Source organism: Zosterops lateralis (genome assembly GCF_965231275.1).
Source record: "Zosterops lateralis genome assembly, chromosome: 27".
In the NCBI taxonomy this organism is placed as follows: Eukaryota; Metazoa; Chordata; class Aves; order Passeriformes; family Zosteropidae; genus Zosterops; species Zosterops lateralis.
In genome coordinates, this window is record NC_139787.1 from 3,819,797 (window position 1) to 3,844,993 (window position 25,197).

Here is a 25,197-nt window from a genome sequence, read left to right on the forward strand (position 1 = left end):
GTGCTGAACTGGCTATGCCCTAAAATGTTAGTATTTTTGTATCTTGCTGTAACTTAAAAAGTGCCTGAGAAAGGGGGGGATACCCCTGGAGCGGGCTGGCCTGAGTGAGCTCCAGGAACACCTGCGAGGGCGGCCTCCCAGCTCTGCAGTGAGCAAAGCTGCAAAGCCGAATGGTACCTCCTCCTCAAAAGTGAACCAAGAACAGCAGCAAAGGCTCAAACCATCCCTCGAGCTACCCCTTTGAGAGCTGATCAATAAAGGCATTTTAAGGAGAAAACATTGTCTCCTGCCCATTTTTACCACCAGGGATGGGGTGCAGGAGGAATGGGGGGGTACCATGGGAATGGAGGGTCCTGTGGGAATGGGGGATCCGGAGAAAATCAATGTCCTCAGGGGAGTTGTAGGAGATGGAACAAATGGGAGAGGAATCCTTGCGAATGGGGCTCCTGGGCCATGAAGATCCTGGGGAATGACAGTCCTGGGATGGGGGTCCCAGGGAGGGGGACATAAGGAATGGGGGCCCCATGGTTCAGGTCCCTGGGGAATGGGGGTACAAAGGGATGTGCAGTGGCTGGGTGGGCCCGTGGGTCACAGCTCCTTCCCTGGGTGCCTGAGAATCTGGGGTGACCCAGGGCCCAGCACAGCCCTCTGAGGTGGTTGTGGCCTGAGGGTCACCCCAGGTGGATTCCAAAGGGCTCCGGGTCTGTGTTCCCCCATCCCCCAGGGGCTTTTTCCTCTCTTCATTTTCATTTCCTTATATTATCTCCTCAATTTCACAGTCTGCCACTCCATGCCTTGGGGAGCACCTGAGCAGGAAACGGGTTGGGGGAACCCCAGGGTGGGGGAAGCAGGGGTGAGGGGTCTGCAGGGAGAGGTGGGAGGCCCTGGGGGGTGGGGGTGTCTGGCTGTTCCCCCACAACACTCACTTTCTCTCTCCTGCAGCAGAAGGAAGAGGCTGTTTGTGCTGAGTGTCACACAGGGGGCTGGGTTCTGTCCTGGGGGGATCCTGTCCCAGAGAGGGACACATGCTGGCCAAGGGGGTCCTGTCCTGGGGGATGGTGGCAGCTCTGGGAGGGTTCCAGACTTCTCCATTCTTGCTGGTCCCCTGCAGGATCTGAGCTGGCAAGAGCAGCTTGGGAATGGAGCCCCAGGCAGGAAGGAGCTCCCCAACTCCTCCTCCTTGAAGCCAGTGGCCATCCAAGTGTGGGGCCCAGCCATGGCCCAGCCCCAGTGCACAGGGATGGGCATTGGCCAGCCCTGCTCTGGCCAGCCCCAGCTGGCAGCCAGGACCTGAGGGTCCCCCTGCCCCCTTGGCTTTGATTCTGGCAGCTTCAGAGCTGCTGCAAAGGTGAGAATTCTGTGGCAGGAAAAGACCTGGCTGTGGTTTGCTCAGCCGTGCAAGAAGCACAGAAGGCAATGGGAGCCCAAGCAGTGGCTCTGTGAGGGCCTTTGATGGTTTTCAGAGCAGGGCTGGCTGGAAACAGCCCCTGCAGGGGCAGCTGTGAGGGAACCAGTCCGGAAATGCAGCAATTGATCATTTTGTCACTCTCTGTTGGAGAAGGGAGACGCAGACACCATTAGGTCATCAGCAGAACTCACTTTATTCAAGCACAGTCTCAAGTTATATACTTTGCTTAATTAGCTCATACATATTGCAAAAGCCAAGCTCCTGATTGGTAGTGACTACACAATAGTTTACTTCATGTTATATCAGCATATTGCAACAGTTGTATTGCCTTGTAGCATTTAGTTCCTCTTTTCTCATGATCTCAGTTCCTCTCCCTCATCCTCATGCTGGCCTTGTCCTAGCTTCTAGTTACAATATTAGTCTGAGAGCTATTGTGTCCCTTATCTTCTTCCCATTTCTCAGCCAGCCTCTCCACAATTCCCCCTTTTTCTTTAATGGTCACAAGCACTTGGGACTGACAACAAAAAAAGCAAGCAAACTCCAATCTCATGCATAGAATGACAATTAAAATCATAAGCAAAAATCGTAGCCCTTCTTTTAAAAGCTGAGTTAGCTATGGTGTTAGACCAAAAGTTTATAGCGGCTCTGTTCTGAAAGACTGCGTGTATCAGGCTGTTTACCTGTCTAACAAGCCAATCGCCTTAACTGCGTTAAGGCTTGTGACTCTGCTACACCTGGGACAAGGATGGAGGCAATGATCACTCCTGGGGGATCCCACAAGTTTACCTTGTTACTGCAGTTAGGACTTAACTGGTTCATGGCTTATACAACAGCTGACAATTCCAAAGTTTGTAAAGAATCCCCCCCTCTTCAGCAGGCAATATTACTTCTTGCCACTCATTTCTCTGCTGCCATGTAATAGCAGCTTTTTGTGACTTTTTCTCAGCATCTGTGAAAACTGTGATTGCTTCTGGGATGGGCTGTTCACTCCGCAGAGGTTTGCTCAGCCACTGTTGTTCTCCCACCCATCGCAAGGGTGGGGGCCACTTTACCGTTGTCACAACTGTGGCCCCTCCTCCCAGCAGAGCAAGGCCCACCTCCTCATGATTTTCAATGTACCATTGCAGTATATCTCGAGCTATTGGCAACAGAATAGTGCCTGGTTCATTCCCCGTAATCTGTCGTGCACGCTGTCTGCCTTTATGGATAAGGACTGCCAACATTTCTGATTTTTGAAAAACAGTTTTACATTGTTGCATGGGTGGCTGTAACCATTCTAATACCTGAATGTCTTTCTCCTCTCTCCTATTCTCCCCCTTTTTCTTTAATTGCTGAACAAGGGCTCCAAGAAGATGGCATTTACTGAGCCATATAGCCAAATCAATAGGCAGGAGAGGGTCACGGCGAGAAGTACCGCCTTGCTGAATGATTTCAGCAAACCAAGAGCAATATTCCCGTTGTGCTGTTGTCTTATTTTGCCAGTGAGAAACGTAACTTTTCCATGCTTCCCTCGCACATTCTTGTTTTCCAATTAAACAAGTGCGAAATGGATTGGAAGGCGTGGCAAGTGATAAACACAAATTATCCTGACCAGATTGATTAACCCAAGTGACTCATATGTTTTGCCTTTTGTCTATTTTTGGTAGCTCTGTGAACCCAGCGGCGACAACACATATCCCAATCAGCAGGATCCACCTGATGCATATGAGGTATCCCCACCCCATATTTGCAGGTTGTCTGCAATATGCGAGTAGCCTTTTGTGCCAACAGGCGACACACCTCTCTTTCTATTAAAAATACCAATTCCAGCCTATCTCTTTGACCTAAATATTGAACAAGGTTTACTGCTTCTGGGACAATACTGCACCCTGTATAATTTTTTTATGGCTGTCTGCCAATTATAACGATGCCAATAGAAGGAGCAGCGTGGGCACCATGGCTGTGCAAGCTGCTGTTGGAAGACTCACCATTGTTTGCAACAAGCCCCACAATATATTTTTACCCAAGCACTACAGTTAGGCTTGTCGCAGTGCAGACAGTTAGAACTCTTAATTAATCGTAGTCGGGTGCTTTGTAGTTCATGCAACAATGTTAGCACATCAGTTCTATTTTCTACTACTAGAGGATTAGGCCACACTGGCTGGAGCCGAGCTATCACAGGTTGAAGGATCAGGAGCAGGCGATGCCGCTCTCGTTCTGCTGGACTGCTGGGTGCTGTCATTCCCTGCTTGTGTCCAGCGGCTGGGAATCCACACAGGACCTGTGGGTGTAAGCACACACATGTAACCTCAACTAATATATTGTACTTCAGCAGGTCCAGTGTTAAGAATGCTGATCCTCCTGTAGAGCCAAAACCATAGTCTCCTCTTTGTGTTTCTGAGCGATGTTCGGAGCCAAGGTCGAAAATGGTAACAATTGAGCTATCTGGGTGCCAGCTGGAGTGAGCACTGGAGGATACAGTGTCCGTGCTAAAATACAAATCTCGCCTGTGAAATCAGCATCAATAAGTCCCAGTAATGTCCAATCCTTTTTAAAAAAGTAGAAGATTGTCTCAAAAGTAAAGCAGGAACCGACTGTCCCTGATAGGTTACTGGTCCCTTTACTCCAGTGGAAACTGGCACAGTGCAATTGTCCTTAATAGATATGTCCACTGTGGCTTCCAAGTCCAGGTCGAGGCTTCCGGAGGTGGCGGGGTGCAGGTCGCTGGCTGCTGTACAGCTGCTATTTGTGTCCCGGCGCGGCGGCTGGATGGCGCACTGGTTTTGCTGTTTCCTGATTTCCTCCGACAGGCTTCTTTCTCGGTCTCCTCCGCCTCGCTTCGGCTGACTTGCTGTAACAGCAGCTTGGAGTGGAGCAAGAGCAGCAAAACTTGAGCCTGACTACTCTCTGCCTGTTTCTGAAGTGTTTCACTTAGCCCTTTAATAGCCTCGACAATAAATGCCTGAGGCCCAGAGGGCACAGATGCTGCTTTTTCTAGAGCCTCTTCTACAGACCAATTAGCTCCCAATGGAGTATACACTGTTTTAACATAGCTCCTTGCATATAGAGTGGCACTCTAGCTTTTTCTATTCCTTCTACTAGTTGATCTACAAATTTGCCTAATGGTTTTTCTTTACCTTGTTTTATTCTCATATATATCCTGACAATCTGCTGGCAACAGCAAATATGTACCTCAGATACAATTCAGCATTTGCCAAGCAGGCTCACTGTTTACTCCATGTTGGTTAACAGTGGAGTGCAATTGGGAAAGTAATTTCCAATCAAGGGAAGTCAACTGGGCAGTGACACCTCCTCCCGGTGCAGGATTATTTATTACCGGGCATGCCATCGAGCTCCCTGTTTCTATCATCTGTGCATTCCTTCGTTCTACTCCTTCTTTAGCTAGTGCACTGCATGCCTCCCTCCGATTTTTGGCCACTACCTCTGTCAAATCTGATTCAACTTTCGGAATAGTTTCATTGCTCTCCCCAGTCCATGGTAATGGACATGAATCTGTCAGCTGACCCGCAGCAACTGGAGGCATTGGGGGAGCTGATGGTACAGAGTCTGCAGCTACCGTATCCCCTCTGGTGGCACCCATTTGCTCTGGAGGCACATGTACTGTTGTACATCCAGGAGGCAAGGGAAAGTCTGACTCTGATGAATATGTCAGATTCATTCCCTGGGCTGCTACTGCCTGCTGAGCTGCTCGTTCTTCTACTTGGTGTTGCAGCAGAGCATTATGTACTGCCCGCCACTGTTTCCCTAACTTCTTAGCTGTTTTATCATCATCCAAAACTAAAGTAAACAACTCATCACCTAACTTTCTCCACTCAGTAAGCTTGTGCACCGTATGTGGATTAACAAAGTAGCCTTTAGCATATCCCCATGCTAGTAATCCCGGAAGGTCTTTCCTTATGTCCTTAACCCCCCGTTTCTCTAACCCTGTCATAAATAAATCATATGCTGCTTGCCTGTCCATTATGTCGTCAGCGCTGTTGCAACTCTCCGGCTTCGGCAGCACGTATGGCCCAGGACCACCTTTGTAGCTCCTGGGGGCGTTATCCCTTCGTCGTTTAACGCCGACCCGGTTGCATCAGGCCCCAACCCTACTTCTCCAACCGTGGCAGACGTGCTCCCCCTTTTTCTTTTAGTCGAGACGAGAGGCAGCCGTCGGGGTCACCATTTGTTGGAGAAGGGAGACGCAGACACCATTAGGTCATCAGCAGAACTCACTTTATTCAAGCACAGTCTCAAGTTATATACTTTGCTTAATTAGCTCATACATATTGCAAAAGCCAAGCTCCTGATTGGTAGTGACTACACAATAGTTTACTTCATGTTATATCAGCATATTGCAACAGTTGTATTGCCTTGTAGCATTTAGTTCCTCTTTTCTCATGATCTCAGTTCCTCTCCCTCATCCTCATGCTGGCCTTGTCCTAGCTTCTAGTTACAATATTAGTCTGAGAGCTATTGTGTCCCTTATCTTCTTCCCATTTCTCAGCCAGCCTCTCCACAATTCCCCCTTTTTCTTTAAAACTCTCAGCAAGGGGCTGAGAGAGCCCCAGAAGAAGATTCTGCAAATCCCACACCCATCTGCTCAACAACCTGATCAGAACCCTCCTCCTTCACGAGATGGACAGATAGAACTCAACAAAAGAAAGAAAACCCAAACATTTTTCCCAATTTAATCAGAAAGCAGCATTTTGGACTCAATAAGAGACATTGGGGTTGTGTGCTGCCCTGACACTGAGAAGGGGATTGTGGAGCCCCGTGGGGTGCTGTGAAAAGCAAAAAGGAACCCCTGAGGGGAATCGATGTCCCCCAGTGCTGCCCGTGTCCCCCAGTGTCACAGCACACTCTCGAAGGTGTCACTGGGGTCCCTCTGTCCCTTATAAGGTCTTGGCAGCTCCCTGTTGGTCACTTGTGTATCCTGAGGTGGGGCAGGGCCAGAGGACACCTGTGGGGGTCTTGAGAGTGGCAGCGACTGTGGGGACCTGGGTGGGGGGTGACACCCGTGGGTGACGTGTCCCTGTCCCACCTGTACTCACCCCCTGCCCGCTCAGTGCCCACGATGTGGGGGTCCAGCACTGCCCCCTCCTCTGGGGGGGTCCTGTGGGGATAAGGGGGGTCTGAGGGGTTTCTGAGGAGTGGGAAAAAGGCGTCCTGGCAAGAGCCCCCCACTCACCTGTCCTGGGGCTTCCTGGTGGCTGCAAGGAAAAGGGGAGGGGGTGACATTGGGGACCCCGGGACCCCTGAACCTTCCTGGGACCTCGGCAGCTCCAACCACTCACAGGACCCCCAAATTCCCATTGGAGCCATGAAACCCACTGGGCCACTGATTCCCCCCTGGACACTCCAAGAACCCCTGAACCCCCAAAACTTCTGCACCATCACAGTGCTCCCAAGTCCCCATTGTCCCCAACACTCTGATCCCCTGGAACTCTAAGCTCAGCAGGGAGGGGCACGCCTCAGACTCCCCCAGGACCCCAGAAAGATCCCTCCACATTCCTGAACGGCCCTCCAAGAGCTCCCCAAACCCTCCAGGAGCACCCAGTGCCACCCCAATACTTGTTCAAAGCCCACCCAGGGATGGACCTGGAACCCAACCAAGACCCTCCAAATTCCTCTCAAATCCCCCAGGATCCCCTCTTGAGGTCACTGTGGGCTCAGTTTCCCCCAGCTCAGGGGCCCTGGGTGCTGCCCCAGCTCTGCCCCCACTCTGGAGGCTTCCCCTGACTCCAGGGCCCCCACCCCACATTGCTACCCACCCCGGCGGTGCCAGCAGTGACAGCCCCCGATGACAGCCACGAGCAGGACCAGGAACAGGAGGGTCCTGCCAACATTCACAGCCACTGCTGGGAACAGAGGGGGACACATTGGGGTCACCCTGAACCCAGGGGATCCTGCACACCCCGGTGACCCCGTGTGAGCCCACCTGTGACCCAGGGTGAGCCAGGGGTCACCTCCAGGGCCAGCTCAGGGCTGAATGCCCGGAACACGCGGTGCCCGTCCTGTCCCAGCTGGTTGGTGGCCACGCACTGGTAGGTGCCTGAATGGGCCACATCGATGTCCCCAAACTCCAGAACAGGACCCTGGGCCAGCTCCTTGCCATCATGCAGCCAGGTGAAGGTGACAGGGGCTGAGCCCACCTGCACTGAGCAGCGCAGTGTCACGGGGTCACCTGCGTGCACCTGGTGTGCCAGGGGACTGGAAGTGATGGTGGCATTGGCCACAGGCACTGTGGGGACACAGACAGGGATGAGGCCAGGGGGAAGAGGCTGCACCCAGCGTGGGAGAATGAGGGAATCTGTGTGGTGGCACCTGGAGACAGAGGGTCTCCTTTACCCAGGAGAGTGGCATCATGCTGGTGGGACCATAATGTGTTGTGGGATGAGGGCATCTTATAGATGAAGGGTGAGGGATGAGGATGGGATGAGGGTGAGGTGAGAATGGGATGAGGGCTGCTGTGCCCAAGGCTGGTGATGGCCATCACCTCATGGAGGGCACAGAATTGCCTGGGTGGGATGTGATGGGTCTGATCAGGCAAATCAACAGGGGCATCACCCCAATCCCAAGGGTCTCACTCCCCCGGGAGGGTCACGCTCAGTAGGGTGATTAGGAACATGGGAAGAGTGAGGGACATCAGGGAGCAATGAAGGACTCGGGGAAGGGGAGGATCAGAAAGGGGTGGGGGAATCCAAATGAGAAGTAGGGGGCCCAGAGATGGGAGAGAGGCTTGGAAAGGGCTGGAAGGGACCCCAGGGAAGGCTGGGAGATATGCTGAGGGGACAGATACAGATAGGGTTAAAGGGAACCACGGGGAAGGTTTTCGGGACCCAGACAGGGATGATGGGACCTGTGGAAAATGGAGAGATTTTGGAGAGGGAGAGGTGCAGCTATGGAAGAGTGAGGGGACCTGGTGAGGGATGCAGGCAGCAGAGAAGGTGATGGGAGGACCCAGGGAGAGACCTGGGAAGGCAGGGTGGCACACAGAGGGTTGAGCAAGGCTGGGAGACCTGGGAGGGCTGTGGAGGCTCCCCGTGCCCATCCCCACACTCACTGTGCACCGTGACGCAGAGCCGGGCGCTGCTCTTCTGCACGGCCCCCGCCTTGGAGAGCACCTGGCAGCTGTAATTCCCTGAGTGGGAGACCCCCACGGCGGGCACCAGGAGCTGTGGGGACCCCTGTGGGCCCCCCACCAACTGCCCATCCCAGTAGAAGAGGTGCAGGAGGGGGGCTGGGGGCCGCAGGGGGCTGGGGCTGCTGAAGCAGCTGAGATTGAGGGGGGACCCCTCAATGGACTCAGGGGAACCCTCCAACACCGGCACCGTGAAGAGCTCTGGGAAGGAGAGGGGAGGGGGATTTGTGACACCGAGTCCCTGGGGAGGGGCTGTGGGGGTGTCGGGGTGGCAGCTGTGGGGGTGCTCACCGTGCACTGTCACTGTCACTGGCGCTGACTCATACCACTCCTGTGATACCCCAATGCTCACCTGGACTCTGCAGTGGTATTGGCCACTGTGGTTCAGCTGCAGAGGGGACAGGGACATATCGGTCCCAGCGAGGGGCCTGTTCACCTCCTCATCCCCATGGTAGAATCTCACCAAAGTGACAGAATTGTCCCGCCAGCCCCGGCAGCGCAGTGTCAGCGTGTCCCCCTCCAGCAGCGGCTGTGCCTGCACCTGCAGCACCAATGGGTCTGCGGGACACAGGGGTCCTGTCACACCAGGGGGGCCCCTTTTCACAAGGACTCCTGCTCTAGGTCACACCCAGCCCACCAAGGGGTCCCCAATATCAGAAACAAGGTTCTTTTGCACTGGGATGCTCTGGGATGTCCCTGTCAGAGTCTGTCTGTGGATGTGTTATGCCTCACAACTGTCTCCGATGGTTGAAGACCAAGACCCCCGAAGAGACTGGGGAGAGCCCCTGGCCTGGCTGAGGTGGGGCGCCTGCCGAGGACTGATACGCATCTCCACGAGAACAGAATGCAAGAACAATAGTAGCTCATTACAGTGGACTGAGCTGACTATACTGACCGTGCTAGAAGGGTACAGCTTGCCGCTTGTTCCTGAGCACCCAACTTTGACGCAGGTGCCTGCCTTGGCCCTGTGCCCTCTTTGGCTCCATTCCACTCGCCTTGGTCTTCTTCCTGACCAGCCTACAAAGACTCTGCGGATCCCGTGCACCCTTTGTGATCACCCCACTGGAGAAGATCGCGTCTATGGGCATCTCTACGTCTTGAGGACCTCCGACTCTCCACGTTGGTAGCTATAATCCCCCTTCCCCTCTTTCTCTATCTTTCTCACTATTCTCTATTTTCTTTCCCTACTATCGCATTGTGGGCACTAAATAAAAGTGCATTTTTTGTTTAAGCAAACTGGTTTGTCCCCTGTTGTGTCTTTTGCGCTTTGAGATCTCCAAAACGAACCATCAGGTTCCCCGCATATGTTTGCGGACCCTGACATTAAATTGGCGTCACGGACAGGATCTTGATAGACTGTGGAGTTGCGGGTTTTATATAGTTTGTAGAAGGGGAAGGACCCTCGTCTCAGCCGCACCTAGCACGCCACTTCGGTGAGCGCTGTTAGAAAGCAAGGGGGGCGAGGGAAAATTCCCGCAAACTGTATACACCCAAGCACTCCCTGTCATCAGGATTTTTCAGAAACAATCTCACTGTGCAAAAGATGGGACTGTGTGTGTGTTTTTATATGTTTTGAGCTGCTTGGTGTAGTTGAGGAGACAACAGTTTTTTCTGTGAAGAAGTGCCTCCCAAGCAGCTGGGTCTCCTCTCCCATTCCAGGGACGCGAAGGGAAACACAGTATTAGCCGTGCCATTTTTTGTGTAACTTTAAGAATACCTCCCTGAGAGTAGTTTTTTGTCCCTTCACAAAAAAATGACTGAAGATTCTAGTAGAAAAGATAAGGATATTCTTTTTGCTTTGTTAACAAAGCATGGTGCTAGACCTTCTCTAGCTGGAGAAGAGTGGGCACAAGATAATTGGTTTAAGTGTGAAAACATTGTAGATAGAATATATTCTTTGCAACATGATGCTAAGTATAAACTGGGCAGAAATAAAACCATTCTTTGCTCAGTTTTGGGGGCCTGCCTTTCGGCAGCCATAAAAACCCATTTTAAACGGGTAAGTGAAGAGAGAGCAGAAATAGAATCCCTGCAAAAACAATTGGAACAGGAAAGAAATCGAGAGGGAGCAGTAATAGAATCCCTGCAAGATTTGGTAGAAGCTTTGCAAAAACAATTAGAACAGGAAAGAAATCAGAAATATTTGCTGGAGATTTCCCTTGCAGAAGGGCAGAGCAAAAATTCAAAACCTGTAGATTCACCAAAGGAAACAGGAGGAAAGGAGACATACAGCATTAAACAGATATACCCTCAGAAAGAATTAGTACACATGCAAAATTGTGGGGAACTCTGTTGCTCCAATTTGAGACCTCTTGTCAAAACAGAATTTAATTGTATAAATGAAGAGGTTCATGACCCCTACATAACCACCAAAGAAATACCATACACAGCCACTGAATTAGCTAAATTAAAAAGAGAATACTCCCGACTTTCTAGTGTATCAGAGACGGAGTATGTCTTTAAAGTTTCACTTACTGGTGATGACCAAATTAAATTAAGTGAACAAGAAGTAAGTGGCTACTGGGGACATGGAGTTTTCTTAACAACAGGGAATACACGTGCTCCATGGTCCCTGACACAGTGTGCAGCTTACTGGGCAGGGGGACTAAGCCCCCTTGAAAGGGGCGACCCTCTGGCAATAGTCAGCACCCCGGACCAACTCCTAGAAAACATTCACAAAGCTGCATGCTTGCAAATGATACATGAAAGAAAACTGATTTCTGACTATGAGTCACCCATGCAACAGCCTGTCAAACCTGAGATTATGACCCCCCTAATTCGAGGTTTGCCGGAGTCTCTTAAACCAACAGTAATTCTTTTTCAAAAAACAATAGCATCTATCACTCCGGTAGATAGGCTTGAAAGATTTCTTGGACACACAAGTGATCAAACCGGTTCCACTGACTCCACTGACTTCTCGCCTTTTGCTACTCCTAGCACACAATCTAACAGCAGTCATAACAGTGGAAAATACAGACCAGTGAAGCACTCAGAGGACAAACCCGAAAAACCCAGAGAAGTCAGGCACATTGCTTCTCCTAATGAAAAACCAGAAAAGGGAGAACAAATCTCTAACCAGCAGCAGTTGTGGTTGCTAGGGCTGAAAAGGGGACTACCTCGAGAAGTAATGGACAAATTGCCTTATGATAAATTGGTTAAAATAAAATTGCTGCTTTTTGAAGCAACTGTCCACCAAGCCCTTGGCCCTATTCATCCTACAGATCCTTTTCAGGCAGAATGGAGATTTGCCACCTCAGGATTGTCATTATATATATGGCAAAGGGGTCCTGAAGGCCCAATCAGATCTGTCAGCTCTTACTCCTGTGGCTTTAAAGATGCTGAAAAGAAGTACACTACCTGGGAAAAAGGCTTGTTTGTGGTTAGCTTAGCTCTCATAGAAGTGGAGAAAATTGCACAACAACAACCAATTGTTTTGAGAGGCCCCTTCAAGGTTAAGTCAGTCACTACTGGGACCCCCCCACCTGCCGGGGTGGCCGAGAGGACCTCAGTAAGACAGTGGTCTGCTCAGATTGAACATTATTGTAACATGTTCTCAATAACTAAAGGAGCTGTGAAAAATCTAGCACTACAAGAAGCAGAAAATTTGGATAGCATCCAAGACAAACCTGCCTCAGTCATTACCCCTCCCTTTTCCCCCGAACAGCCAGCAAATCCTTGGTTTACTGATCCTTCTGCCTTTTGCCTGACAGCTTCAAGCATAATTCCCTCACTATGGGGACCAAGTGATTCCAGCAATCCAGCACATTGCCCTGGACAGTCTGTTTTGGTGGACCTCCCTACTGTAGGGGAAGGACCACTAGTGCTGAAATCCCCTCTGAATAAATATATATGGGTAGCCTTTGCTCTAGAGAAAGAGCAGCAAATAGATACAGGATGGACAATTTTTTTCATTCTAACCTTCTGCCTCCTCGTGGCAGATTCTGTTGTGCTTACTTTCCACAGGAGAACTCCGAGGGACATGAAGGCCATATAAACCATGATAAATATTTTAAACAGAAATTTTAAATAGCATTGATTCAGAAATATTAATGAACAAATTGGTTGTCACAATTAAAGATTTGACCAAATTATAACAATCATTATAATTGTCCTTATTGGCTTTGGGGACACTTCAGTGATTGCTCTTAAACATATTACAAAATTGGGAAAAGATAAATGTGAATGATAGCAAATTGGTAATTGATACACCTGGTGCTACACAAAACAATGTTTCTTTAGCCCTTAAGCTGCATCCAGGCACAGCCTTGGATGCAGATGGTTGTTGCCTTAATTATAAGGCAAGAAGAAGAAAGAATTCTTCCTACTGAAATTTGGAAAATAATTTGGAACAATTCAAATTATTTTCAAAGAGAATTCCAATCCTGGTGGAAATTAGTGAACTTTACCTATAACCCCAATACTAACACAGTTACAGCTTTTGTGTTAACAATAGGTAATGCTTCAGTACATTTGATATTCCCTATCATTGCCTTAGGTATGAATCATGATGGAGCTATTCTCTATCCTTCCGAGCATAGAGAATGGGCCCGTCAAACTGGTGAGAAATGGCAAACTGTCAGTTTAGAATCTTGTGTTGTTAGGGAGCAGCAAGGTTTCATTTGTGAAAGTAATGCAATCATAGCTCAGGACATTTGTTTGGACACCGAGCAAAATATTTGTCATTTTGAAGTACATCCTAACGAAGCTCCTAGAACAGTGCTTGTGTATATAAGCAATGGGTGTGCATGCTTTAGGACTGTCTGTGATGTTGTAGTTGTAGAAAATGCAATAGTAGATACTAAAAATCACTCGAATTTTTGTGTTTGTGATTTTACCACAATTACAGGATGTGACTTTTCTTATAAAGTCCCAGCTACGTCCTCCTTTTGATTTTGGTTTTGATTGGCCTTGTTTTAGTTAACATCCCTTTTGCAAAGGACGCTCCTAAAGTTATTGACGTAAAATACACTACCCAGACAGCAAAAGTTAAGCCTGTAACAGCAGTTTGATTTGAAATGGTTTGTTGTTTTGATTAATGTTGCTTTGTCTTAGTCATGTTAATTAAAAATTAAGGTTGTTTTGTTTTGTTTTGTTTTTTGTTTTTGTTTGCTTAGAAATTCTTATCATTTAAAAAAAAAAATTAAAGAATTTTGTGAAAGAAATTGTTTTAAACTAAGTATTTGATTGAAAATTGTAATTGTTGATTTTAATTAATGGTATTATATTAATTATTTAGTAATTTGAGTTAATATTTTGAAAAATTGTTGTATTAATTATTTGGTGATTTATGTTGATTATTTTGAAAAAAAATGTTAAAAATTGTTAAATCAATTTTTTTTAATTTTTGTTTCATTTTTTGTTTCTATTCCCTTTCCGTATTTTTCCTTCTTACTCTCTCTCAGTCTCTCTCTCTCTTTCTCTCCTACACCCTCTCTATTGTCTCTGTTTTTCTGGGATATGCTGCCAATGCGGATGAGTCCTGAAGACTTCACAAGACTACGGAACCTGCTGATGGAAGAACACCTTCGTTGTCAGTCATGAGTCAAGGGGTGGTGTCAGAGTCTGTCCGAGGATGTGTTATGCCTCACAACTGTCTCCGATGGTTGAAGACCAAGACCCCCGAAGAGACTGGGGAGAGCCCCTGGCCTGGCTGAGGTGGGGCGCTTGCCGAGGACTGATACGCATCTCCACGAGAACGGAATGCAAGAACAATAGTAGCTCGTTACAGTGGACTGAGCTGACTATACTGACCGTGCTAGAAGGGTACAGATTGCCGCTTGTTCCTGAGCACCCAACTTTGACGCAGGTGCCTGCACTGGCCCAGTGCCCTCTTTGGCTCCATTCCACTCGCCTTGGTCTTCTTCCTGACCAGCCTATAAAGACTCTGCGGATCCCGTGCACCCTTTGTGATCACCCCACTGGAGAAGATCGCGTCTATGGGCATCTCTACGTCTTGAGGACCTCCGACTCTCCACGTTGGTAGCTATAATCCCCCTTCCCCTCTTTCTCTATCTTTCTCACTATTTTCTATTTTCTTTCCCTACTATCGCATTGTGGGCACTAAATAAAAGTGCATTTTTTGTTTAAGCAAGCTGGTTTGTCCCCTGTTGTGTCTTTTGCGCTTTGAGATCTCCAAAAACGAACCATCAGGTTCCCTGCATATGTTTGCGGACCCTGACAGTCCCCCTGTGCACAGAACAGGTGCTGGTAACACCAGGGTGTGACCCATGGAGCAGAGCCCACATAGAGCCCTTGGGGTCCCCCAGGTGCCACACTGGGGACAACAAAAACCCCTCACCTTGTAAGACTCTCACGGGGGAGCTTAGCTTGGTGCCAGGTCTGTCACATGTGTAAGTGCCACTCTCTTTGACAGTGAAGTGGTTGATTCCCTTTTGCCCCCAGCGCTTCCCATCCTTGTAACAGGTGGTGGCACCGGTGGTCCCCAAGCCCTGGCAGGTCAGTGTCACCCGGTCCCACAGCACTGCCGGCATCCAGGGGGGCTCCACCAGGAGCTGCGTGGTCTGGGCACCTGTGGGTGACAGGGGACACCAGCCTGCCAGGGCCACTATGATGCTTGGGAGAGTGGGGTGGGGATGTGGCATCCCCTAAGCACTCACCAGCGAGGCCGAGGGTCTGGGCTGGAAGGGAGAAGGGACAGGGGCTGGGTGGTGGTGGCCTTGCAGGGACAGCAGCACCTGGGGACTAGGTGTGGTGTCTGTCCCCAAACTTTCCCCAAGGGAATAGGGGTGTAGCACAGAGGTCTTGAGGACAGGCACACCTCAATCACCATTGGACAGGACATGGGGACACCGTGGACACCCCACGTTTGCACAGGTCACCTCCACCACCCTCACAGCACCTGTACCCACAGCCACATCCCTATGCCCCTGTGCCCATGATCTAATTCCTATGGCAGCTTTCCCAATGCCACAACTGCATGGTATGTGGCCCTTGTCCCTATCCCTGCAGCCCCGTTTCCCTGTCCCCACAGCTGCCCCAGCCCCAAGGTTCCTTTTGAATCATCCTTGTCTCCACAGCTCTATCCCCTTGTCCTTGTCCCCATATACCAGTGCCCCTCTTCCTGTTCCTGTCCCCACAGCCACCCCATGACTCTGGTCACACTGGGCTCCATGCCCATGCACTGGCTCTGCTGGCCTTGGGGACCCCAGGGGACCTCCACAGCCCCCCTGTGCCCCCCTCCCCACCGGTCTCTGCCTCACCAGAGCCCATCCCTGGGGTGTCAGGCCTGTGCCCAGGGCACTCACCCCACAGGAGCAGCGCCACCTTCCCGGCCATCCCTGTGTCCCCAGCCATGTGGACTGGCTGTCACTCACTGCTGTGGCCACTGGTCCCCTGGGTGGCGGCTCTTCGGATGCAGAGGAAGGAAGCGAGGTCACGTCTTGTCCCCACGTGTAGGTGGCCCTTGGTGGGGGCAGGGTGGGGGATGGGTGGAGACACAGTAGGGGACAGACTGGGGACATTATGGGATAGTCTGGAGGCTCAGTGGGGGATGGTGTTTCCAGGAGTGGGGGGGGCTCAGAGGTTGTGGGGGAACCAAGGATGGGTGTTTACAGGGGAATTGGGGTCCAGGGGAATTGGGGTCTCCATGCCTGGGGGCATTCAGAGATGGAGGTCCTTCAGGAACATATAGCCCAGGGATTTACGGTGATGGGATGTGGGTCCCAGGGCTGGGGATGCAGGGCAAAAAAATAGGAACCTCGGGAGGGGAGGTTTAGGGGAAATAAGCATCCCATGGGATGGGATCAAGGCAGTGCTGGTCCTGGGCAATGAGAGTCCGGGGATGGGGGTCCCAGGGCAGAGAGACCAAGGGAATGGGGGTCTCATTGTTGGCTTCCCAGGGGATTGGGGGTCCCAGGGAAGGGCAGTACCTGGGTGGGTATGGAGGCTGCAGCTCCTTCCCTGGGTGCCCCAGATTTTGGGGTGACTCAGAGCCCAGCACAGCCCCCACAGTGTGCTCATGGCCAGGGGGGCACCCCAGGGTGGAGGCTCTGGGTCTGTGCCCCACACACCCCTGGGATTTTTCCCATCCCCCCCATTTCCTGGCTCAGCCATCCCAGGGAACACCTGAGCAGGTAACGGTGGGGGGATCACAGAAAGTGGAAAAGGGTGGTGGGGTGTGCAGGCAGTGTTTGGGGGGCTGTGGAGGATGAAAGATTTTCACTTTCTCTTTCCTGCAGCAGAAGGAAGAGCCCATTTACGCTGATCTGAGGACGTGGGTTCTGTCCTGGGCTGGGAGGGGAAACCAGATGGTTCCTGCCGTGAGGGAAAAGGGCTCTTCTGGTGTGGTGATGCCTGGGTCTTGTCCCAGGATCCTGTCCCAGGGAGTTCCTCATTCTAGGGGTGCCAAATCCTTGGGGATTCCTGTCCCAGAGGTGGCATATCTTGGGAACCTCTGACCTGGGGGACCCTGACCATTTTACTGTCCCCAGTGGGGCCCTCTGATATCTGGGCTGCCCAAACTTAAGGGAGCACCTGTAACAACCTTGCCCTGATGATGGTAACTGCTGGCTAAATTTCATGTAAATCCCTGATGCCAAGTTGGTTGAGACAAAACTAAACATCCAGGATGCAAATGTAAAAATCTTTTCCAACACCATTTTTTCCAATTAAAAGGAAATTCAGCAAAAATCAAACTGACAGTGTAGAAAATGGTCTGGTTGATAGAATCCTTTTAAACACTGCTCTCCCAACAAGTTACTCACAATAACAACACAAACAAATCACAGAGGAAATGAGACCTTTTGGCTCCCTTTAGGAGCCCATTGGTGCATCCCACAGCAGCCTTTGCTTGTGGGTAACTCAGAGTGTGGAATCTCCCTGAGTGTCCTACAGGTCCATGGGATTGTTCCCTGCCTGCTGGGCAGCAACCCAGCCCATAGGGAAGGCTTTGTTTGGACCATATTCAGGAACTCTTCCCATTTTTCTCCTTCCCATTTATAAACTTGACTTACTCCCCAAGGGTTCTGCTCCCAAAAGGAGGAGAACAGACTCTGTCCATGCTAAGAATGGTGCACAGGAGACCATGGAAATGCCCGTGTGTCCCTCAGGGTCTGCTTCCCTGGGAAATGCACTCCACCCTGCCCTGAATTCCCCTGCCTGGGCACTCCCTGCTCCTGCTGGGACATCCCTGTTCCCCAGACCCACGGGTGGAGCCCCTGCTCAATATTTCCACACTTTTCCCTCTCGGCTGGTGTCCACATCCAGAACCCAAACATTCTTTCTGGGAGGTTCCAAAGGGCTGCATGTTTTGTTCAAGAAGGAAGGTCCCAGTCAGGTTGTTGAGCAGATGGATGTGGGATTTATAGAACTTGTGGGGCTCTTTCAGTCCCTTGCTGAGGGGAGAAAAATGATCAATTGCTGCATTTCTGGACTGGTTCCCTCACAGCTGCCCCTGCAGGGGCTGTTTCCAGCCAGCCCTGCTCTGAAAACCATCAAAGGCCCTCACAGAGCCACTGCTTGGGCTCCCATTGCCTTCTGTGCTTCTTGCACAGGCCTGAGCAAACCACAGCCACGCTTTTTTCCTGCCACAGAATTCTCACCTTTGCAGCAGCTCTGAAGCTGCCAGAATCAAAGCCAAGGGGGCAGGGGGGACCCTCAGGTCGTGGCTGCCAGCTGGGGCTGGCCAGAGCAGGGCTGGCCAATGCCCATCCCTGTGCACTGGGGCTGGGCCATGGCTGGGCCCCACACTTGGATGGGCACTGGCTTCAAGGAGGAGGAGTTGGGGAGCTCCTTCCTGCCTGGGGCTCCATTCCCAAGCTGCTCTTACCAGCTCAGATCCTGCAGGGGACCAGCAAGAATGGAGAAGTCTGGAACCCTCCTAGAGCTGCCATCCCCCAGGACAGGACCCCCTTGGCCAGCATGTGTCTCCCCCGGGACAGGATCCCCCCAGGGCAGGACCTCCTGGGACGTGCCCCATAGTGGTTTTGGTTTGCTTATTTGAGTTACAGCACTATTTATGTGGTGGTTTCATGTTTGCTGAATTTTGTTCACTAATTTGGAGACGGGATTTGGGGAGAAAAAGGCAAAAAAGGCTTAAATTCAAAGTAAACAGACAGTTTATTAATACACAGTAAGGGAAAAAGAGAGAGAGGAAAAAAAATGAAACTTACAAAACCCTTCCCCTCCCCCCACAAGTATTCACTTTTATACAAACAACATAGAGACAGAACTTGTGACTTTCAGTGAGTTTCACCATTTAAATATGGTCTTTCATCAATTCTTTAGGAGGGGAGTCTCTTGTTTACTATGGAATTTTCCCCACTGACAGCCTAGAACAGTTCTCTTGTGGGTCGGAACTCTCACAGAAACAGCTGCCTGAAAAAACCTGCTTCCATGTGGTCTCCTCCCATTAGCAGTTTCCCAAGCTGCTCAGGGGTAATGGAACTCAGGCATCTAGGGTGTCACTTTTTAAACACAAGCAACTTCAAAGGCAAAGGATTCTTCATCTCAAGGAACAGATGTTTTCTCACTTCTTTCACTGGTGCAGGAGCTTCTCATTTTTCTTTCTCTGTTCAGGCATCTCATGGGATCTCAAGAATCACAGATTCTAATGCAATATTACTCAGTCCATCACAAACACTTTTGCTCAAAAATCCACAAATCATCTCTCTAAATGCATATTTTTCTATGATTAAAGGACAGTCTACCTATAGAGTTCATTTCCATAGTTCAAACAAGAAAGTCCAGACAGCAGGCAACTCCTTCATCCTTCCTGTAATTAATCCCTTCCTCACTCTCTCCATCTGACTGTTATGCCAAGTCTTCTCTGTGCTCAATCACTTGGTCTGTTCTCACTCTGGGAAGAGCTGGTGCTCTGGAAGTTCCATCTGCTGGCAGGAAAGAGTTAAAGCTTGCCCAGGCCTGTGAGGGTTACATGATCTCTGTCCGGGGGCAGCCAGGATTTTCAAAAGCCTGGAGAATAGAAAAAGAACCTCAGTCGGGCAGATCTCAGAGCAGCCCGGCTGATCAAAGGCTCTTTGCCCCCCAGCCCTCGGTCTCATTGCGGGCGGGCCCAGCTCGGAGCGGCTGCAGGCTGCAGGCTCCCCTCCCCTGCTGGGGAAAGGGCCCAGGCCACGGCCAGGCCTCGGGCCAGCTCCCCACCCCATAGGGGGGTCTGCAGGGTGTTTTACAGCTGATAAAAACTGATCGGGGCCGGGACAGGGGCACATCATCCCCTCCTCGGGCTGGGAGTCACCGGGCCAGGCCTCCCGTGACAGCCCGGGCCCCTCCACAGGAGAGAGCCGGGACTGCCTTTCCTGCTGTGAGGGCGGAAGGGAGACAGAGACCCCAGGCTTCCTTCTGGCTTTTAGGGCTGTGTGACCCAGCGGTGTATCTCTGCATGCAATTGGCTATTTTGGTTGTCAGTTCAAAGGAAAACACCAATTGCACCTCACCATCTGTGCTAAACCCCCACAAGTTCCCAGGGGAATGGGGATGCCAGGGATGGGCAGTGGCCAGGTGGGCGTGGGGGTCGCAGCTCCTTCCCTGGGCGCCTCAGAATTTGGGATGACCCGGGCTGAGCAAAGCCCCGGTGTGCTCGTGGTCTGCTGGGGTCACCCCAGGTGAATTCTGAGGGGCTCTGGGTCTGTGACCCACTCCCCAAACCCGAGGGGCTTTTTCCTCTCTTCATTTCCATTTCCTTCCTTTTTCTGTAACTTTTGCATCCCCCTCCAGTTCCCTGCTCAGCGATCCTGGGGAGCTCCTGAGCAGGTACCGGGTTGAGGGACCCCATGGAGGGGAAAAAGGGTGCGGGGGCTGTAGGAGAGGTGGGGGGGTTTGGGGACTGGGGGTGTCCGGCCTTGCGCCCCCCACACTTTCACTTTCTCTCTCCTGCAGCAGAAGGAAGAGGCCGTTTGTGCTGAGTCAGACGGGAGGGGCGGGTTCTGTCCTGGGGGGCACATCCAGGGGGTTCTGTCCCTGTTCAGGGGTGTCCCTGTTCTGGGGGTGACACATCCTGGGGGTGGCACATCCAGGGGATCCTGTCCTGGGGACGAGCGTGGAAAGATCGAGCAGTGGCTCTGCCCCCCGGCCGTGCTGGGGCTGAAGTGGTGACCCCAAATGGGCGCCCCGACAGTGCCCGGAGCTGTCGGTCCCGTTGCCACGGCAACAGCCGATCCCGACACACGGCGACAGTGGCCTCGGACACGCTGTCACAGCCGCTGGGGACACAGGGCCACCGTCGGTGCCCGCAGCCCGGGACAGTCCCGGCCCCGGCAGCGCGATGGCAGCCGCGACGTGCGACAGTGACCCGAGGGCAGGACTCGGCTCCCGCAGTGCCGGGGGCTCCTCCCCGGGCTCCCTGGTCCCCTCGGCCCTCCCGGCACCTCCCTCCCGGCGCCCCCCGCCCGCCCCAGGGCCGGGCCCGGCGGAGGCTCCGCAGCAGCTCCGGGGCTCAGACGCCGCTCGGGGAGCGCCGGGTGCGGGGCTTTGGGCACCGGGGGGCACCGGGCAGGGCTGGGCCGGGGATGGGCCGAGCTGGGCTCGGCCCGAGGGGCTCGGCAGCTGCGGGATCGGTGCCCGTGGCCACAGGGCGGCACCGCCGCAGGTCCTCGAGCCCTTGGCCGGTGTCACCCAGAGGGGACAAACAGGGAGCGGCAGCTCCTTCCCCTGTGCGGGGCAGCTGCGAGGGAACCAGTCCGGAAATGCCCCAATTGATCATTTTGTCCCTGTCCCCAAGGGACTGAGAGAGCCCCAAAAATCCTGCAAATCCCACACGGATCTGCTCAACAACCTGACCGGGACCCTCCTCCGTCCGAGCTGACCTGGCACAGCTGAACAAACAAAAACCATTTCTCCCGGTTTAATCAAAAAGCTGCGTTTTGGGTGCCATGGGAGGGACAAGGGTCCTGTGCCCTCTGGCACTGGGGGAGGGAATGGGGAGCCCCTGGGGGTACTGGGAGCACTGGGAGCTCTGGAACGGGGAGCTCTGGGCAGCCCCACATGGGACCCCCCACTCGTGGCCACCCCCGGGCACGGTGGGCACCCACAGGAGCTGGGGGGGGGACACACACGGGGGGTGGCCTTGGGCAGGGACCTCCAGTGCCCCCAGTGTGTCCCCAGTGTCACAGCACGTTCCCGTAGATGTCACTGGGGTCCCGCTGTCGCCTGTGGCGTCCCGGCAGCTCCGCGTAGGTCACCTGGGGGAATGTGGCACGGGGGGGCCCTGCGAGAGACACTGGTAGTGGGGACCTGGGGGGGGGTGACACCCATGGGTGACGTGTCCCTGTGTCCCCACCCTGTACTCACCCCCTGCCCGCTCGGTGCCCATGACGTGGGTGTACAGCACCTCCCCCTCCTCTGGGGGGGCCGGGGGATCCGGGGTGGCCCTGCGGGGATAAGGGGGTGTCTGTGGGGGTGGGGGGGTTGTAGTGAGGGTAAAATGGGGGGTCAGACCTGGAGCCCCCCCACTCACCTTTCCTGGTGCTTCCTGAGGGCTGCAAAGGGAAGGGGGAGGGGTGACTGTGGGGTCCTCAGGGCCCCTGAACACCCTTGGGACCCCTGACTGCTCCCAGGACCCTCGAGCATCTATGAAGCCCCCAAAAAGCCGTGGACCACTCCTTGAACCCCCTGAGCCCCCAGAGCTCCCAAACTCCCCCCAAACCCCTGCCAGAACCCCCAACATCCCTGTACGACCCTCCAGGACCTCCCCAAATCCCCCAGGACCCCCAGCTGAGGTCTCTGGGGGCTCAGCTTCACCCGAGTCAGGAGCTGTTGGTGACACCCTATGGCCCCACTACTCTGGGGGCACTTCATCCCAATCCCTGGGACCCCCATCCCCCCTCATTGTCACCCACCCAGGCGGTGCCTCCGGTGCCAGCCCACGATGACAGCCACGAGCAGGACCAGGAACAGGAGGGACCCACCGACCCCTGCGGCCACTGCTGGGGACAGAGGGGGACACATCAGGGTCACCCTGAACCCCGAGGGTCCTTCACAACCCAAGTGACCCCGTGTGAGCCCACCTGTGACCCAGGGTGACCCAGGGGTCACCTCCAGGGCCAGTTCAGGGCTGAGGGCCCGGAACACGCGGTGCCCGTCCTGTTCCAGCTGGTTGGTGGCCACGCACTGGTAGGTGCCTGAATGTCCCACATCGATGTCCCCAAGCTCCAGGACAGGACCCGGGGCCACCTCCTGTCCATCATGCAGCCAGGTGAAGTTGATAGGGGCTGAGCCCACCTGCACTGAGCAGCACAGGGTCACGTTGTCACCGGCGCGCACCTGGTGTGACAGGGGACTGGGGGTGATGGTGGCATTGGCCACGGGCACTGTGGGGACACAGACGGGGCTGGCACCTGGAAAGGTGGGATGGGTGTACTGTGGGTGGGGTCACCTCCAGCCCGAGGGTGCTGCTCACCCAGGACGGTGACATTCAGGGGGACACTCTCGGCCACACTGTCCCCATCGCTGACCCGGCAGTGATAGATGCCGCTGTCATTGTCCCCAACGTGGCGCAGCTCCAGGTGGGGGCTGGTGCCCAGTGGTGTCTCCGCCCCCCCCGGTGCCAGGTGAAGAACAGGGGACGTGTCCCAGAAGCCACTGCACAGCTCAGCACCAGGCGGTCCCCCGGCGTCACCTGTCCCCTGGGGGGCTGTGCCCACACGGACACCCACGGGAGCAGGACCCCTGCAAGAGAGGGGACACCAGGGGGCAGTGAGGGACATGGGCGGGGGTTGCATAGAGAGGGAGGAGACTCCAGTGAGGAAGAGGGGTCGCAGAGCTGGGGAGAGGCCTGGAAAGGAATTCCAGGGAAGTTTTCGGGCCCCAAGAGGGGATGGTGGGACCTGGGGACCGTGGGGGGAGATCAGAGAGGGGTGGGGTTCACTCAGGTATGGGCAAAGAGACCCATTGAGGGATGGGGGGATAAGGACGGGGACCCAAGCAGTGATGGGGAAACCGAGAAGAAGTTTACAGGAAAGATGGGGGTAGGGCTGGGGGATCCGGTGAGAGACCCAGATGGATGAGGGATGAGACCCGTGGCACGGATGGGGGCTCTGGGCAGTAATGGGGGTCCTCAGACATGTCTGGGGGTCGCCAGATGGGGCTGAGTGTCCCCAAGCAGGGGACCCAGGGAGGCTGTGGGGGTGAGGCTCACTGTGCACTGTCACTGTCACCGGCGCCGAATGGTGCTGCTCCCATGACCTTGATTTCTCATAGTACACCCGGCCCCGGCAGTGGTAGTCACCGCTGTGGTGCAGCTGCAGAGGGGACAGGGACAGCTCGGTCCCATTGGGGGACCTGCTCACCTCCTCGTCCCCACGGTAGAATTGCACCTCGGTGACCGACCTGTTCCACCAGCCCCGGCAGCGCAGTGTCACTGTGTCCCCCTCCAGCAGCGGCCGCGCCGGCACCTGCAGCACCAGCCAGTCTGGGGGACACGGGGGTCCTGTCACACCACGGGGGTCCCGTTTTCGCGGGGAGCCCCCATTGAGTCACATCCAGAGCACCAGGGGTCCCCAATTCCACAAACAGGGTCCCCCTGCTCTGGGATGTCCCCGTGTGCAGGGGACGGGCTCTGGTCACACCAGGAGGTGACCCATGGAGTGGAGCCCACCCAGAGCCTTTGGGGTGCCACAGGTGCCACACTGGGGACACCCAAACCCCCCTCACCATTTGAGACTGTCATGGTGGGGCTGTGCCCAGTGCCAGGTCTGTCACACTGGTAGGTGCCAATCTCAGTGACAGTGAAGTTGTTGAGTCCCTTCTGTCCCCATCGCTGCCCATCCTTGTACCAGGTGGTGTCACTGGCGGTCCCCGAGCCCTGGCAGGTCAGTGTCACCCGGTCCCACAGCACCGCCAGCCTCCAGGGGGGCTCCACAAGGAGCTGGGTGGTCTGGGCACCTGCGGGTGACAGGGGACACCAGCCTGCCAGGGCCAGTGCAGGGCTGGGGACAGCAGGGTGGGGACATGGCATCCCCCAAGGACTCACCAGCGAGGCCGAGGGTCTGGGCTGGAAGGGAGAAGGGACAGGGCTGGGTGGGGGTGGCACTGTGGGGAGAGAGGTATGGGGGCATGGGGTGTGGGGGCTGTCCCTGAACTGTCACCAGGGGGACACTGGTGTGGCACAGATGTCTCAGGGATTGAGGAACTGCAGCCACCGTATGCTCAGGTAGGACATGGGGACATTGTGGACACCCCACGGCATGCGGACCCCATGCTGGCACAGGTTACCCCCACCAGCCCCATGGCCTCTGTCCCCATGGCCCATCTGCATGGTGCTTGTCACCCTGTCCCTGTCCTCACAGCTGCACCAGTCCCATAATTTCTTTCCCCAAATTCCGATCCCTCCAGACCTGTGATCCTTCTCCTGTCCCCACAGCCACCCCACAACCCTGATCCCCTCATTGCACTGGCCCTGCTGACATTGGGGACCTCAGGGCACCCTGCAGCCTCCCCTGTGCCCCCTCCCCACCAGTCTCTGCCTCATCAGGGCCCATTCCCATGTCCAGGGCACTCACCCCACAGGAGCAGCACCACCTTCCCGGCCATCCCCGTGTCTCTGGCCATCCAGACTGGCTGTCACTCGCTGTCAGGGGTGGCTGTCCCCTGCGTGGTGGCTGTTCCGAAGAACAGGGAAGGAAGTGAGGTCAGGCTGTGTCCCCAACGTGGCTGTGGCCTTTGTTGGGGGCAGGGTGGCCACAAGCTCGGG

At 53.9% G+C, this 25,197-nt stretch overlaps 1 protein-coding gene across 1 annotated transcript; it reads right to left on the reverse strand.

Annotated features, from left to right (window-relative positions):
• Window positions 1-21,613: 21,613 nt before the first annotated feature.
• Window positions 21,614-24,462, reverse strand: LOC310919447 (low affinity immunoglobulin gamma Fc region receptor III-like; the record flags this gene model as incomplete). The annotated part of the gene is made up of 5 exons (XM_083878812.1): window positions 21,614-21,714; window positions 21,798-21,877; window positions 22,342-22,429; window positions 23,644-23,916; window positions 24,159-24,462. The coding sequence occupies 5 exons, from the start codon at window positions 24,460-24,462 to the stop codon at window positions 21,614-21,616; spliced, it is 846 nt and encodes a 281-aa protein (XP_083734938.1).
• Between the last annotated feature and the right edge of the window lie 735 nt (window positions 24,463-25,197).